Source organism: Kwoniella pini, chromosome 10 (genome assembly GCF_000512605.2).
Source record: "Kwoniella pini CBS 10737 chromosome 10, complete sequence".
Taxonomy (NCBI): Eukaryota; Fungi; Basidiomycota; class Tremellomycetes; order Tremellales; family Cryptococcaceae; genus Kwoniella; species Kwoniella pini.
Window position 1 is genome coordinate 1,326,571 of NC_091725.1, and position 16,236 is coordinate 1,342,806.

A 16,236-nucleotide genomic window follows, 5' to 3' on the forward strand; every position below is an offset into this window, starting at 1 on the left:
GCGGGTGACTATGGATACATGACATGAGTTTAGGTATTACGCACAAAAGTATATATAATCATCTTTCTTTCGTCTTCTATTGGTATTTTCTAATTTCTACACTCCCTTTAGACCATATGGATCTCGTTCGATAGACAAAACTTCGATACAAACCGCAAGAGACTGGATGTGAGATGTCGATACAAGGTAAGAAAGTGATGGTAATTCACAAAAATCCCAAAGTGATATATAGTGAGGGGTATTGTACAATTGCTGGATTTCGATTGATTGGATACATGTTGGTCATGCTTTAGCCGGCATGAGAGCTATATTCGAGTATAGGGGTATCATTGAATTGAGGAAATAGGAGATGCGAGCACGGAGCTTTGTCGTAGAGATGGCAATATCATCCGTTAAGGCGTTTAGCGAGTGCTTTCTTAGCAGCCATCCTCTCCACTGAAAATGAATGACCACATCAGTTGCGCAAAGAGTCAAGCAAAAAGATGTCTGAGATAGATCGACGCGAACTCACTTCCACTTTGTTTGGCTCCAAATTGACCACTTATCGATACGCTCTGTCGCCTACGCTCTGCTCGGGAGGACGATAATTTGGCTTGGATCCATAAGGTGTGCTAGGTGATCAAGCACAACGATCAGCATAATTCCGATTAACCAGGATATTATCTTCCGAGCAGAAATGATCGTATAATTAAACTCACGGTATACGCATACAATCCCTGTCTATATAAATCGAAGGCAGTCTTATCTTCGCTAATTGTTGTATTAGGCTTATCTTCCAATGTGGAAGGTTCAACTTCTTCACCCGCAACCTTCTTTTCCTCTTCTTCTTCAACTTCTTCTTGATCAACTTCATTAACTCTTCTACGTAGACTACTATCAGATCTTGAAGTTTTCACTTTATCATCTTGTTGTTGTTCAGGTAAACTAATTACAGAAGATGTAGCAGGGGAAGAAAGATTTTGAGTTTTGATCCCTTCTTCATATTCATCCTCGTCTTCTAATGGTGGTGTCGATTTATAAGAGTATAAAGAAGTAGCTGCTATCGCTGAACTTATACTTTCGATTGAACTCTCTTTAGATGGTGGTATCTTGACTGCATGATTGGTTTCATCATTCTCTGCTGGTCTTGGTGTTTTCGGACTTCCTCCTTCATTCGATGGATTCGGGGGTATATCTTTAGGTATCTTATCTAAAGCCAATTGATGGGTTTTCTCGATTGGAATCGATATTGGTTGGATCTGATTAGTTCCTGGCGGTATATACGGCATCTTGCCAGTGAATTGTGTAAGGCGGAGAGGAGTACAAATGAGGAAGATGAGGAAATGTTCCGATAAAAACACCCAAATATGTATATAGGTTCTGACTTTCTTGTAAAAAATATCGTTGTTCTTGTTATTGAAGGATATCGTAATCTGTAGAAAAAGATTGTATCGTGTAAAACTTCAAGAAGCAATCAGGTTGCAAAAGTTGACAAAAAAGGAATCAAAATGAAAGAGAATCAACGAGATAAGTGATATAATGACGTATACTCGTAGATATCAGATACAATGTCGATCCTTTTATCGTTTTTGTGAATGACGCGGACTGAGGTGGCGTATCCAAGTATATATTCTAGTAAGCTTAAAAAGCAGTCAATTTCAAAGGATGGTAAGATATTATGCAGTTCAATTCCATCAAAGAAGAAAGAAGAATAGATGGACCACAACTAATATGGGATCCAGTTACTCCTTGTGTATCAATGTGTATCTATGAGTACAAACATGGTTGTGTGACTTGAGATAGACCAATCAAGGAATTCCATTTGGCATAGCATCAAATCGTTCATTTAGCTCTTATGAAGATCTCCTTATTTCGTAATTTTCCTGCGATTTTCCCTTGCTCCCCCTGTTCTCTTGCTCTCTCACGCTTCAGCTCCATTCATCTGAAACACTTTGTTAGTTTAGAAGAGATGTACCGGATATTTAATTCCGAGCCCCATACACCTAACCCACCTGGACAAGCGACATTTGAAGTATCGTCAGGTTCGGATTACTCGTCCCTGACTTGCCTTGAGTTTAAATTACCCTGAAGGCCGTAATTACCTGACGTCATCTCTCATTGCCCCACTGGACTACTCCGGAAGATCCGGTATTAGTTGAACATCAATCAATCGAAATTCGAAAGATGGTTGTGTACGAATCACTTTCAGCTTTGCGAGTCAAGCTCCTGTCTCAGCGATATCAAGTGGCAATGATAATACGTTGAGGTTTTCAGTAGGTGAATTTGTCCGCTCGACAGGATAGCAGGTCATCCCTGCATTCGACAAAGCCCTGCTTGATGCAATTCAGTGATTGGTTCGCGTTATTGACCGATAGGTATTTCGAGGACTGGTAAGCAAGATCATGCGTATCTACCTTACTTAGGCAACTTAGTGCTCGCTAGTCAGATCGTGGAATCAGTCGTTCTCGCTTCTACTCCTATGTAGACTCTGTTGATTTGGACTAACGATGCTTCGACCAATTCATCAACCCTACATACAGAAAACGGTTCATGCTATCAGAATGAGGGATCCTAAGAATGGCTACTATGAGTAGACCATTTGCAGACGTCAAGATTGTTAACATTCAAGAATGGGAAGCCTTTTTCAGCTTGAGAACCTCGTTGATTACCAATTTGATGATTCACAAGCTAGCATCTGCAGAAAGTTGGCAACGGCTTAAAGCGCACTATTGAAGTTTTTGAACCTGTTCTTGGCAGCATCCTCATACAACTACGCATGATGGAAGTACAGGCCATAGGATGATTGGTGTTACCTTACAGCTGTGATACTACACCTATGAAAGGGTCACGATAATCACCATCTCCGTAGGAATTCTGGTTCTTCCTACATATAACGCCTGATTGGGTCAGGTTCATGACAATCAGAAGTAACATTATCTGACTTTGATTACACAAAGTTGCGATTCACTACATATCATTATGAGTTGCGAATAATGGTGCATCAGGCTGCTTGGTATCCGTATACAAAATGCATTTCGACCACCGACAAACGTATATACTCAAATTGTTATACCAATATTACCAATGTACTCTAAAGTAAACCTACAAGCGAAATACAAAGCGTTTCCCACTTTATTCATCCCTGACCCGGAAATCAATCAAGACCCATATAAGAATCTATAAATTCTGGGCAACTTAAAAATGGCCATCGAACATTTCGTATCTCCATCCGAGATCCACCATTTCCTGAGTGACACCACCTCTTTTGACTTTCTCAATGGCAGCAAGATCCCCAGAATCGAGTCTTCTGTTCTCTCTAAGAACGAACCATCTATAGAAAGTGAGAGTCAAAGCAAAGACGATAGCGCAAGCGATGACTATAGTATCTTCCATATTAGCAATGCTCCTTCAAGATGCGGGTAAAGTTGAATGAAACTTACGAGTTCCGAAGGCTTTGAAATAGTGAGGGGGGGCGTCATATAAGTAAGAAGCCCAGATGTTCGAAGTACCTCCAATAGCGTTCATAAGAGCGGTAGCGGCGGCTCTTTTGGCGACAGGTCGAGCAAGGTGCAAATTAAGGAACTTGAAAAGAAGAATTTGAGGTCCCACAGATGATACGGGAAGGATCATCATACTGAAGTATCTTGCACCGAGGCTAGTAGTTGACATGGGAATGATGTACATTGTACAAGCGACGAAGATGCACATGAGAATCAAAGGGTAGACAGTGTGTCGTTTCTGCAATATCCGGACCCGTTAATATTTGAAATATAAAGGAGTGGATAAGGGGAACCTTACGTCAGACCATAAACTCAAGAAGTAGTACAGAATACCAGCGAGGATATAAGGAGGAGCGGTAAGAACAAGGGAAAGGGTACTGCCGTAACCAAGCGACTTGACGATAGATGGGAAGAAATTGGCGATTGAACCTGTTTTTACGGAAATGTCAGTCTCATGTCTCTTCTTCGCTTGATTCATCTTTAAGTTGAAGACTCACCTTGACCTTGACTCATCATGTTCATGAAGATGAGCATGTAAACCTTTGGATCTTTCATAGCCATACCGAATGACTTGAGAATACCAACTTCCTCATGGCCTTCAGCAGCTCCGGATTCGGATTCGATTCTCCAAACAGCCAAGTCTCTTTCGAGCTGGTTGAGGACCCTTGCGTTGTGGGGGTATTCTGGCATAAGAAGAGCACAGATGGCACCGATACCAACGGTGGCAGAACCCTCACTGTCATCCAACTCATCAGATTTGGTCCCCGGATGAGAATGGGGAATCAAGTTTAACTTACATGATGAATAACCATCTCCATCCGGCGATTCCATGGACACCTTTCAACTGTAGAATAGCAGCAGCGAGAAGACCACCTGTAAGGGAACAACAATAAGCGGATGATCTATGAGGAGTTCGGAGATGACACTTACCAAACGCGTTTCCGAATTGTTGAGCAATGTACAAACCGGCAAGACGTTTGCCCAACTCTCGCTTAGGGTACCAAGCAGAAAGGTAGTAAATTGCACCGGGGAAGAATACAGCCTCGACGACACCAAGGATAGCACGAACAGCTAAAAGTTGCTTGTATGTTTGCACGGCGGCTGTTGCAGCGGAGATACCCCCCCAAATTACGACAGCGGTACATATGTCTGTTGAAAAGGACTCGTTAGACACAAGCTGCATAGGAAGGCCATCCATCGATACTCACACATTCCCGGTCGTTTGAATCTCGTAATGAGCAAGTTAGAAGGAATTTGGAAAGGCAAATAACCGACTATTGTATGTCAAATGTCATCAGCGACTGAGTTCTAAAGCAAGAACAGCTGACAACATTCTCTGACCTACCAAAGAGAATGGAGACAGCGGTGGCGAATTGAGTTGAAGTCATGTTAAGGTCTTCCATGATACCTTGAAGTTTAGCAGCAGCCAAATTTTGTCTATCGATGTCTGTGAAAGTTCAAGACGAAGGGTCAGTAAAGAAATCTTCACCTTCGTAAGCATTGGCTAACTAACAATTGAGGATATATAAAATTCCGACGATAGGAAGGATGATCAAGTCCATTTTTCGGACCAATTTCTTTTCGAGTCTTTGTTTTTCCTCATCGCTGAGCCCTCGAAGACTTTCGGGTTCCCGATTGATGTGTCCATTTCCATTATCATCATCGACGTAGTCAACAGTTGTCTCGGTAAGGTCCTTGACATCGTCGGTGACCTCGTCACCGGTCTTAGTGTTGTACGCTGGTACAGCGCTCATATTGATGTTCGAAGGAGGTTTTTCCTAGGTGTATCGAATTCGTGTAAGGCTTGTTTTGGCTTGGTAAAAACTGTTACCCGTTGAGTCAGTGGGGATATACATCAGCTCTCATGGCCAACGATGCGATTTATATCTCTTATGACTGGCTACTTTGAGGATCGAATTGTACAGATAAGGTTATTGACACGACGGAGCAAGCCAGGCGACGGTGAGCCGAAAGGTAGTAAATTGCGGGAGGAGGGATACAGTACGTAAGGGATCTGTGTAGGCGCGGAGGAGTGAAAAAAATCTGGTAAAAGGGAGCTCCTCCCATTGGTTCCGCGGCTCAAAGTGTCTCTACCTTCGCGCCAACTGTTACTGTATCTTGGAAACATTCCTTGGGAAAGGGATCTTGCATGCGATAACAGACTGTTCTTATCGGTCATGCGGTCCTCCACACATGACATGTACAGAGCTCCTCGTTGGATGGATATCGTGATACATCGCTGATGGACTGCTCCTCTCGGACACATCGGCTGTTACGCGCCGTCATTCAGCGTTGTTCATCGGTATCTCTTAGACGGGGAGCAGCGACATGTACTGCATCATCAATAAAACCAGACGATGTGCCAATGTGATCACATATGTTAAAAAGAAATTGCTACTTGTCAACTTGATCATTTCATCGCAGAAAAATTGTCTATTCTATCTATCTTGATATCCTCAATCAGTAACGCTTGTTAAAAACCTTCCATAGCAAGTAAGCAGAATTATACATAATGGTTTCTGACGGCTCTACATCATATCCAACAGCTCATACCACCACAATCCAAAATCCTCGACTTCGTCTGCTCAATGCTTTGAAAAAAGATGAGAAGCCAATGATGACATTTATGGCCATTCCCTCTGTCCGACATGCTCAAATCGTAGCATTAACCGGTCTTGATGTGAGTCTTCCAGCTCGATTCTGCCCTTACTTACCAACCTTTTCCGGTCCAATACTGCTTGAGTTGAGCTAACAATGGATACCGACTTTTTAGGGTATAATCATTGATTGTGAACATGGTCATATCGGAGATGACGCTATGCACCAATCAGTAGCTGCTATCTCTGCCCTTGGCGTTTCCCCAATCATCCGAATCAGAGGACCTTTACCAGATATCATTAAGAGAGCTCTGGATACTGGTGCTCAGTAAGTTTCGCATCTTCCCTTAACCAAGCTCACAGTTTAGCATCGCTGACTCAAAACCTTTCTTTAGTGGTATTATGGTACCTCAGATCAATACCGCTGAAGAAGCCGAGGCTGTCGTTCGATATTCTAAATTCCCTCCACAGGGTCTCCGTGGTCAAGGTTCTGCCTTCCCAGCTATAGGTCACGGTCTTACTACACCTGAGTATATGCAAAGTGCAAACCAAACCATCTTAACGATGGTTCAAATAGAAACAGCTGAAGGATTAAAGAACGTTGATGCTATCGCTGCTGTACCAGGTGTTGGTGAGTATAGCTTTCAAAGTTACTTTCAGATAGTATCGTGTATCTAATGTGTTTGTACTAGACGTCGTCTTCATCGGTCCAAATGATCTTGCTCAATCTATCTTGGGTTACGTTCCAGCTAAAGGTGATGAACCTGAATTCACCAAAGCCCTTGAAGACATTGTTGCTGCCGCTCGAAAGCATGGCAAATGGGTAGCCAGGTTATCCAACAACGGTGAACTTGCCAAAGAGCACAAGAAGACATTTGACTCACTTGCTATAACTGGTGATACCAAGGCCATTCAAAACTGGTACATCGCTGAGTTAGAGGTTGCGAGATCATAGTAGTGGGGTTTGTTTACAAGACGGCTCTCAGATACTCTCATAATTATAGACTCATTTAGGCATTTTCATAGTATGACTTCTGCATGTATTCTATAGCATCTTGCCACAGCTCTCACATGTCACTTGGCAGTATATTGTTATCAATAATTCGATCCCATTGTTATCACGATGACCCACCTCCTTAATCAGTTGACCAATTCTAGGTTTTATATATACATAAGATCTTGGCCGTTTTGAACTCGCGAGGTGGGCTGGGCTGGGTTTACGCCTGTTGCAGATTACTGGGGAGAAGAAGGATGAGTGAGACTGTATGCTTCAACACCACTGGAAGATGTCGAAACAGGTTCGCGCAGTATATTGAGATGTATAAACTGAAGCTCTGCCATAAATGATGTACACCACAGCCTGCTGGTTGCAGGGGCCAGAGGTTACGTACAGGGCTATCTGAAGTCATTTTGATCAAAGAGACTCAAATCCTTAGTGAATAACTCCGTAACAGGTCATGGGAGCAAGTGCAAACGAATCACGCCGCTGGTGTGTCAAAAATGAATCTTGAAGACGTCGAACGATACATGCAATGTGGATGAAAATGCTATAATGATGGTACCTCTTTCCCTGTCGGATCAAATCCTATCTAAGCTTGAGCGATGCATTCGATCTCGATTACAGTCCCAGCACCTGGAGCGACAGCTTGAAGACAAGATTGGGAAGGCGTGGGCTGGGGAAGGAAGTCAATGTATACTTCGTTCATGGCGGCGAAATCTTTCATGTCGGCGAGGTAAACTGCAGGAAATGATCGTCAGCAAATGGTATTGAGAACGAGAAGTATGAGAAAACGCCGGAGATAACTATGAATCAAAAGGTAGAGGGACCTGGTGACTCACCATTGTATTTGACAACTTTGTCAAGACCAGATCCAGCAAGTTCAAGAACTTCCTTCAAGTTTTGTAAAGCAGTTCGCTGATAGGTCGATTTTCAGCTTGAGACCAAGGTTTCCGGAATCATGCAAAATGACTCACAGTAGCTTGCTTGATATCCCCAGTGGCGGTTTGACCAGCACAGAAAACGAGTCCGGGTACCTTGACAGCTGGACCTACCATTTGACTAGGAGTCAGCTCAGGCATTCTAACCAATCAATGCAGTCCACCAACTTACAATTGTGAGGTTTGGTGGGGAATTTTTCGCTGCTGATTAATTCCCGGGACATCTTGACGACGACTCTTTTGGTTCTTGTGATATATTTTTGGCTGGAATGTGAAATTTAAGTACAAGAGTCCAAATCTTAGACGAATGCATGGGATAAATATGGGTTATGGATATCCTGATATCTTTTAACTTGCTACCCACAGACATAACTCAACCGGCTGGTGATATACCGAAATTGGCCGGGAGGAGCTCCTCTCACCCGTTTGTCAACAAGCTGATAATAGCGCGCGTTGATAGGTCCCGAAAGATTTATCGCATCTTCAAAACCGATAAGCCTCACATTAGATTCAGAAATCATAGCTTTGTGAGCTCCGCTGCCGGTCATTGAGAGGAGCGACCATGACGTCTGAAATGTAATACCGGCTACTGACGGACTGGGGTATCCACTACGAGTTTCAAGCAGTGGGCGGAGCAGATGGTGAAGGCGGAGGCGACAGCATGGCGTGGGGTTGATATTGTCATCATCCAATGTCACATGCAGGAGCGGAGCTCCTAGTACATTCGGGTGCTTCTGGAGAGTGAATCTTCTATTTGGGTAATGGCATGCGTTATCGGGAGGGGCAACAATGACGACGAATTTACGGGATAATCACAACAGATAGCATGAGATATAAGACGGCTACTTGAGATTGTCAACTTAAGATCAATAATATCTGCAATTTATCTTACAATCTTTTCAAACTTGCAACCTCTTGTATCTCTATCTGATAAGGGATTTCATCACGATATGCCAGCCACACCAAAATTCAGCCCACCTTCCCCAAATGCAGAAGGCAAACCCTTCGTTCCAGAGTGGAACCCTCCTCCTGTCACCAAGTTGGTTGACAATTTCGCCCAACTCCAAGTCATCGAGCTCTCTAAAATGGATTCCGATGATCCAGCTGTTGTCGACGCTCTTATCGCCCAAGTGAAAGCCGCTATTCGGGATGATGGATTCTTGTTCTTGGAAGACTATGGTATCTCTCTTGAGCAGGTAAGCGATAAAACTCATGCTAGCCGAGAAATTCTTCATAGCATATACTGACTTGTCATATTAATTTTGTAGCTTCACAGACAGTTCGCACTCGCTCAATACCTTTACAACAACATTTCTGAAGAAGACAAGGAAAGACTTCTTTTCGATCCTGATACTGGACGATGGTCAGGTTACAAACACCCTTACGGTTTCAAGAAACACAGAGGAATTCCAGACGGTATAGAACAATTCAACTGGTACCCACGAGAGTGGGCTGACCAAGAAAACCGAGTGCCAACATGTATTCACCCATTTATGGATGAGATCGAGGCTTTCTGCAATGCGAGTTCCAACACATACTATACAATCGATATCAATGAGCTTGACTTGCTGACCATCTTCCTCATTTAGTATTTGACAAAATCCGTCAACAGAAGACTATTAGCTCTCTTCTCCAGAATCTTGGAACTCCCAGAAGACTATTTATGGGAGAATGTTCAATCTCATGGAACCCCCACTGGTGAAGGTTACTTCCGTCATGCTCTCTTCCGACCGGTTGATAGCGCAACAGCAAAATGTGCGAAAGGAATGCGAATGCACGGTCACACAGACTTTGGAATGACTACTCTACTCTTCTCCGTGCCTGTCTCTTGCCTTCAGATCTGGACACGCAATGAAGAATGGGTTTATGTTCCTTACAGACCCGGAGCTTTAGTAGTCAATATCGGGGAAACCCTTGAAATTGTTTCCGGAGGCCACTTCAAGGCTACCCGTCATAGAGTGTACCAGCCTCCTGCGGATCAATTGCATCTGGAGAGATTGAGTTTGGTGCTCTTCAACTCTAGTGTTGGCGATTTGAGAATGACCCCAGCCAAAGGTGAGACACATTCCGCAAGGAATATTTCTGCTCAAGAGCTGACTGTGACTGTGTTTCTGCAGAGTCACCCCTCATCCAAAGGGAAGGCTGTATTGAAGAGCAAGGTGTTTATAAAGAGTTTAAAGCAATAATGGATCAAGGTGTTCCCGTAAGCTACCAGCCCATCTTACGAATCACTTTGTTACATCCAGCTGATTTTATCGATTTCTCAGGTTCCAACTAATCAACAATGGCGAGAGATCCAAATAGCCGAAGCTACCGATCCTACTGATCAAGAACGAAACAGACTTGGTGCTGACCAAATATTGCACAAAGGCAAATTGTACCAAAGAAGGGAATACTTTGGTGTTCAAGTCTTATTACCAGTATAGATTTTTGTTGGTACTTCGCCGTTTCGAGTACGATGTTGTATCATATAAATCAGGGTTCTGGGTACTCATTTCGTCATTCGCATGTATCGAATCCCGTCTTCCAGATATTTGGAAATGAGAACGATCTTTCCGTGTTAAGTACGCGAGACATAGATGCTTGTGTGCATCCTGTGCAGCGTTGGAAGGTCCGATTTCGTGGGTTTCGACCTACTGTATCTGAAGCTGGCGAGGTATGGTCTCACCTCACGGACGCACATGATAAGCTAGGTTTCTCAAGACTCTTTTATGCCCAAAGAATGGAATACGGGGTGATGTCAAGTATTACATTAACTAAGTACAACCAAAGACCGACTATAGCTACAACTTATAGAACTGTTCTCCGTAGTTTCCCTCACGTCCAATTCCCGAAATAGCCGGACTCCAGATGTCAGCTCTAAAGATTAGAGATTGGAGTCAAGAAGGGCTTCTTAAATTGATTCCAATTCCTCCAAACTTTTCATTACAAGTTTCCCAACTCTCCAAGCTTCCCTCTTTTTGAATACGCGTCTCACCCAGTCTCCCATTTGATCAACACCACCGATCCCTACGGTCTGAATCACTTCTGGACTTCCAGCTCTAGCGAGTTGCCACGCCACAAGTACCGCCTTGAAGGCGTAGATAGTCACCCAAGGCAGTTCAGTGGGATTTACTGCCGTGCGTTCTAGGAAAGTTAGGAAGTAGAGCAGATGAGGTGATAACAAGTCTGAGACCTGTGGAGTGAAGATGATCGATTGTGCAGTGGAGAGGGTGATTCTATATAAGTGAATTCAAAAGATAGGTCAGCCAGGAACAAATTTTGATGGTTTCTGACCATGTAATACTCACGCAGCAGCCATAGCTGCATCGAGACTTTGCTCAACAAGACCGTTTGTATGTGAGGGATTCCACAGTAAAAGCTCAATCATGGTCATCCGCCAAGTCACCTCCGTCTCGATTGCGAAATTTCCACTTGGCGCTTGACCACACACAACGGGCTCAATAGCTTGTAACGAGGCGTTCAAAGCCTATACGAATGAAGTGTTTGTTTGTCAGCGTCACATTGAACCCTTTTTACAGGATATGTATGACTTACCTCAAATCGCTCAAAGCAGATCTTTCCAGTCATAGTACTCCATCCACTAACTTCCCTCATACTAGTCGAGCAGAAAAGTACAACTAACAATGCGCTGTATGGACTGACAGGGACGGACGGCACTTGTGCCGAGGGTGACATCCATGAGCGAACAACATGTATGTACCTTTGTCCCCCTTCCTGTCCTGGTCCAGCAAAGGTTACTCCGCTCCCTGAACTCGGGCCGGACTGGTCGATTGTACCGATGATCGAGCGATGAGCCCAAGTACTGACATCAGGAGCGGTCCAAAGTCCTTCAGCACAAGGCATATCGTGTTTCATCTCCAAATGGGACAGCCTTCGAGGTTCGGATAGTATCAGGTAATAGGCCGCGTCAAATTGGTAGACAAAGAAAAGAGTTCTTTAACGCAAAGACCGACACGATTGCATTAGTTTGAAGTCTGACATTGTCCTTGTCGACTCACCGCTTATGCGTCTCCGATTTGATAAATTGCGTCCAAAGAGCGTTGAGGTCGCTTGTCACTGCCGACCTTGAAGGTAAAGGGTCCATCAATCCTTCTCTCCTTGCGATCTAAGAGCATACAATATTCAGTTGTTGTATCACTACTTCTCTAGGTACGAAAATCTAGTCATGGTGACTTACAGCGACAGACTTGCCACACAGCTGCAATCCCCATTTCGTTTGACCACCACAAGCGTAAAAAACCGCATAAAAGTGGAGAAGCAGCAAACTCTGCACCGTAATAAGAGGAGTCGCTCCTGAGTATTCTGGCTCATCTTCACGCAATATTTGCTTTCCTCGCTCATAGCAATGGGATGAAAGAGTCTGAGCTTGGTTAACATCCTCAAGGAATTGGAAGCCAAGGGAGAGCATACTCAGCTGCAATGGTTCGGGAGCAGAAGAAGCGTCAAAAGTGGGTATGTGGATGAACGGGATTGAAGGAGCCAGGTGAGCCAGGAAAAGGTGCAGTCCAAGGCTAATCTGTGCTGATGTCAACGTTATCTGAGGTATATGTTGTGAGTGCATCGTCCAGACAGGTACAGGTGGTGAGGCTGGCATTATACGATGTCAATACAGATAACCTGACGAGATTGGCTGACATGAGAATGAGGATTGAACTTACGACCAGTTACACTCGGCTCACTGAAGTCGAATCTCAGTGATTGAGTAGACACAGGAGTTGGCAACTCCACGAGCGAATCGTAGGCATTGTCATCAGTCGCTTGTAAATGGTGATCTTGCTGTAAATGGCTTAGAGGAACATATGGACGATCCGAGGATGATTGCGTCTCAGATAACGACGGTCCCGTTGTCGTGCCGGGTTCTCCAAAAGGATAGCTAGCCTCCCTAGGCCATGATGGGTATCTCGGGTGTGCCAACGATTGCGATCGTGAAATCCGACTTCGATCCCTGTCAGCCAAGACAACATTTCGATTGCCGTTGCCTTTGGTGCCATTGTCTTTGTCACTTGGTATGGAGTCAGTTGAATTGTTGTTTGTTGAAATCCGAGGAGAATCTGATCTTTCTCTGAGTTCAGGATGCTTTTTAGTCATATGTCTACGTTTCAGATCACGACGAGCAAATGTAGGTGCAATATTCGCATCGAAACGTAGTCGCGTCTTCCGGCGAGACGTGGAGAGCAGAATGTCGTTTCAGGTTTTCCTATCGAAACGATAGGGCAAAGGGATGCCATCTAAATGAGCCATGCCCAGACAATACGCCGAGTAGAACGAGGTGAATCAATGGCTTACCAATCGGGTGAAGCGCTTCGCACATGTCGGACATTGAAAAGGCTGCAGTACTCCTCTCGTCACCAAGACAGCCTCATTGGGGAGGATCGTTGCGATATTGTCCGACATATCTTTGGTGAAGCGATAAATGATACGAAGAGAGCTTGAGAGATATACTGATTGCGGGGCAGGTCAAAGGCGATATAGATGTGATTGTATTGGGTATGCACCTCTCGCATCTTGTGTTGTGTCTCGGCCTTCAAAGGAAAATGAGAGGAGCTCCTCCCACCAATCCCGCGATTAGGCGATTTTGGATAACGTAAAAATGGATCCGTTGATAGGGAACAGATAAGCATCGTGGCTTCCGCATGGCTCAGCTTGGCAGTTCATTCTTACCGATTGATCACTCATTGTACGGTCGTGAACGATGCTTCTATCTCTTATTCCGGGAATGTTCAGGCGTTTGATACATACTTGCAGCCAGTCAGGCACACCGTCTTCTGACATGTATGGTTTATACATGCCACATTTGTACATTTACCAATCTAGCTTCTATCATTATATATAGTATGAGTGTTAGTCAAAAAGTCATTATCACCGTTTTAATTTATAATTTGTCGAACATAAATTAGTGTATCATAGGTACATTTCCCTTTCCTGTGACTTCTTCCTCTTCATCATTACCTTGCTTTTCATTCCTGAACAAGAAGATTATCATGATTGCATTGAAAATCAACCAGCCAAATTCGAACCAAAAAGATGCTTGAACATTCTTGAAATTCTTGACATTGCCTTCATAAAGCGTCAATAATCCAGCTTGAACTGATAAACCGATTACTACTCCTAATTGAAGGGCGACTTGAAGTAAAGCTCCTGCTACACCTGACATGGATGCTGGAGCCGAAGTCATCACGGTGATACTAAGAAATCAAAAGTGTCAGCAACAAAGCAATGATTATATACCATGAGCGACGAGACTCACTTCACACCTAAGAAGACTGCCATTGTTGATCCACTTCCTACAAAGAGGGCAGGAAATAAGAATTTCCAATACTGACCATTATAGATTTCACCATGAGAATAAATCATCAAAATGTACATTGTAGCGCAAAGGATTAAACCAGTAGCGATCACCCATCTGTAAGATTTTACTTTAGAGAGTAACTTCGGCATGACAAGGGCAACAAGTACAGCTGCGATTCCCGAGGGAAGTATTCGGAGTGCGGCAATTATCGGTTCTTCATCGAAAACAGTCAAGAATCTTTCAATAAGGGAAAGTTGATTAATCTACACAGTTCAAACAAGTTTGTTAGCATTAAACATATATTACAGATTCCATGATGCAATTGACTTACGTTCCACCATGAATAAATACCAAGCGCAACGAAAATCATAAGAGGCATATTGAGGATTTTCCAGAATTCAGGAGGTATCAAAGCATATCCTTCAGGTAATCTGGCTTCCCAAATGAAGAACAGGATGAAAAGTGGCCATGAAAGTAAGAATGGAGCGAGAAATTTAGCGGTTGTCCATCCGTATGAAGCTCCCAAAGTGAGTCCAAGAATCAGAAGGACGATAGCAAACAACATAGTGAATGTTCCTATTATATCCAATCTCTTCAATCGATCTTTCGAAGTGGTGCATTCACTGGTAGCTTCGCCTTTGGTCTTGGGTATGAGGATGAGAGCGATCAAAGCGAAAGGAATGCAGATGGCAGTGATCATCTAGAAATCATATTAGTATCGACCACAACTTCGAATGACACTGCGGATCAGAGTTCACTCACTCTGAAGAAGAATCTCCAAGCTGCCAATTGCCCTCCTGCTGTGATGAAGCCAAATAGCCCAGCTATTATTAATCCAGTTCCATTTGCTATTGCCCCGCTAAGTCCAAAAAGAGTCAAAGCGACATGCAGTTCCTCAGGCTCGAATATTGTCAATATCAATCGAAACGCAGATGGGATCTGATGTTGTAGTGCGATCAATCACTGTCTACACGTCTTCAGTGGTACATGGGCACTTACTGTACCGGCTCCTGCTATACCTGCTAAAGCACGGAAAACGAAGAACGCGAATTGATTGGTTAAGAATGATATGATCAAACTCAGAACACCGAGGGCGAAGAAACTCCATGCGAATACCGGTTTAGCGGAGTATAGATCGGAGACTCTTCCAAAGAACAATAAGAAGCTAAGATTGCTTTCATCCATTAGTTGGCTCTACGAGGCGATGACACATGTTAAAAGGCTAAACTCACGCCGAGAACGTGACAACGTATGAGGTCTACAACAAGTAATCAGCTCTTTATCAGCCTCTTGATATTCGAGATCAAGCTGATACAACTCACAACAATCCATGTTGATGCCTCATACAGAATTCCAAGATCATTCGCTATCGAATCGGTGAATATGAACAAACCAGAAACAGCCGCAACATCCAAGTACTATAAATGGGAAACAATTAACATTCCAATTCATCACATTCATCGATGTGTATATTTGCTTGAACTCACCTGAGCGACACTGAAAACCAATAACAACATCCATTTCCTACTCTGTGACAGTTTGACTCTAGGTTCTGCAGTCTTTACCAATTTCTCACCTATTACTTTATCCAAAGGCTCGGTAGCGTCATCGCCAGTTTGTGGATTCGTCGTTACTTTCTCGCCATTATCCAAAGATGACAAGGTCTTATCTGAGGAGATGGACTCATGTCTTGGGAAATTAGTTTCGAGATCTACCATTGTTTTCAGGGATGTACTGGATGCCATGGTGGACAAACCACTAGACTGGGCTACTTGGAATGGGGTAATAGAATGATAAATCGATGTATTGTGAAACAAGACAGGAAAAAAAACTCTGAGACAGGACGAAAGATGAAGTGAGATCATTCATCATTTTCGCATATCTGTTCTATATACCTCCATATAATTTGCATAAGGTGTCAATACGATTC

The 16,236-nt window shown here is 43.6% G+C and overlaps 7 protein-coding genes across 7 annotated transcripts; 2 read left to right on the forward strand and 5 right to left on the reverse strand.

Annotated features, from left to right (window-relative positions):
• Positions 1-385: 385 nt before the first annotated feature.
• On the reverse strand, positions 386-1,268 carry I206_107303 (uncharacterized protein; the record flags this gene model as incomplete). The annotated part of the gene is made up of 3 exons (XM_019156877.1): positions 386-435; positions 512-611; positions 699-1,268. 3 exons carry the CDS (start codon positions 1,266-1,268, stop codon positions 386-388), a joined length of 720 nt encoding a protein of 239 aa, XP_019009595.1.
• Positions 1,269-3,174: 1,906 nt separating this feature from the next.
• I206_107304 (uncharacterized protein) lies at positions 3,175-5,233 on the reverse strand (the record flags this gene model as incomplete). Its single annotated transcript, XM_019156876.1, has 9 exons — positions 3,175-3,356; positions 3,420-3,717; positions 3,778-3,908; positions 3,977-4,215; positions 4,277-4,352; positions 4,410-4,628; positions 4,688-4,753; positions 4,825-4,926; positions 4,993-5,233. 9 exons carry the CDS (start codon positions 5,231-5,233, stop codon positions 3,175-3,177), a joined length of 1,554 nt encoding a protein of 517 aa, XP_019009594.1.
• A 758-nt stretch (positions 5,234-5,991) lies between these two features.
• On the forward strand, positions 5,992-7,031 carry I206_107305 (uncharacterized protein; the record flags this gene model as incomplete). Its single annotated transcript, XM_019156875.1, has 4 exons — positions 5,992-6,159; positions 6,253-6,404; positions 6,472-6,707; positions 6,769-7,031. The coding sequence occupies 4 exons, from the start codon at positions 5,992-5,994 to the stop codon at positions 7,029-7,031; spliced, it is 819 nt and encodes a 272-aa protein (XP_019009593.1).
• A 634-nt stretch (positions 7,032-7,665) lies between these two features.
• On the reverse strand, positions 7,666-8,238 carry I206_107306 (uncharacterized protein; the record flags this gene model as incomplete). The annotated part of the gene is made up of 4 exons (XM_019156874.1): positions 7,666-7,814; positions 7,916-7,991; positions 8,051-8,124; positions 8,187-8,238. The coding sequence occupies 4 exons, from the start codon at positions 8,236-8,238 to the stop codon at positions 7,666-7,668; spliced, it is 351 nt and encodes a 116-aa protein (XP_019009592.1).
• Positions 8,239-8,964: 726 nt separating this feature from the next.
• Positions 8,965-10,440, forward strand: I206_107307 (uncharacterized protein; the record flags this gene model as incomplete). The annotated part of the gene is made up of 5 exons (XM_070203492.1): positions 8,965-9,210; positions 9,283-9,534; positions 9,604-10,069; positions 10,132-10,217; positions 10,282-10,440. The coding sequence occupies 5 exons, from the start codon at positions 8,965-8,967 to the stop codon at positions 10,438-10,440; spliced, it is 1,209 nt and encodes a 402-aa protein (XP_070059593.1).
• A 467-nt stretch (positions 10,441-10,907) lies between these two features.
• I206_107308 (uncharacterized protein) lies at positions 10,908-13,105 on the reverse strand (the record flags this gene model as incomplete). Its single annotated transcript, XM_070203493.1, has 6 exons — positions 10,908-11,232; positions 11,305-11,483; positions 11,552-11,951; positions 12,016-12,122; positions 12,195-12,604; positions 12,676-13,105. The coding sequence occupies 6 exons, from the start codon at positions 13,103-13,105 to the stop codon at positions 10,908-10,910; spliced, it is 1,851 nt and encodes a 616-aa protein (XP_070059594.1).
• Positions 13,106-13,910: 805 nt separating this feature from the next.
• I206_107309 (uncharacterized protein) lies at positions 13,911-16,051 on the reverse strand (the record flags this gene model as incomplete). Its single annotated transcript, XM_019156871.1, has 8 exons — positions 13,911-14,202; positions 14,265-14,569; positions 14,638-15,006; positions 15,069-15,245; positions 15,306-15,471; positions 15,539-15,564; positions 15,629-15,724; positions 15,794-16,051. The coding sequence occupies 8 exons, from the start codon at positions 16,049-16,051 to the stop codon at positions 13,911-13,913; spliced, it is 1,689 nt and encodes a 562-aa protein (XP_019009589.1).
• Between the last annotated feature and the right edge of the window lie 185 nt (positions 16,052-16,236).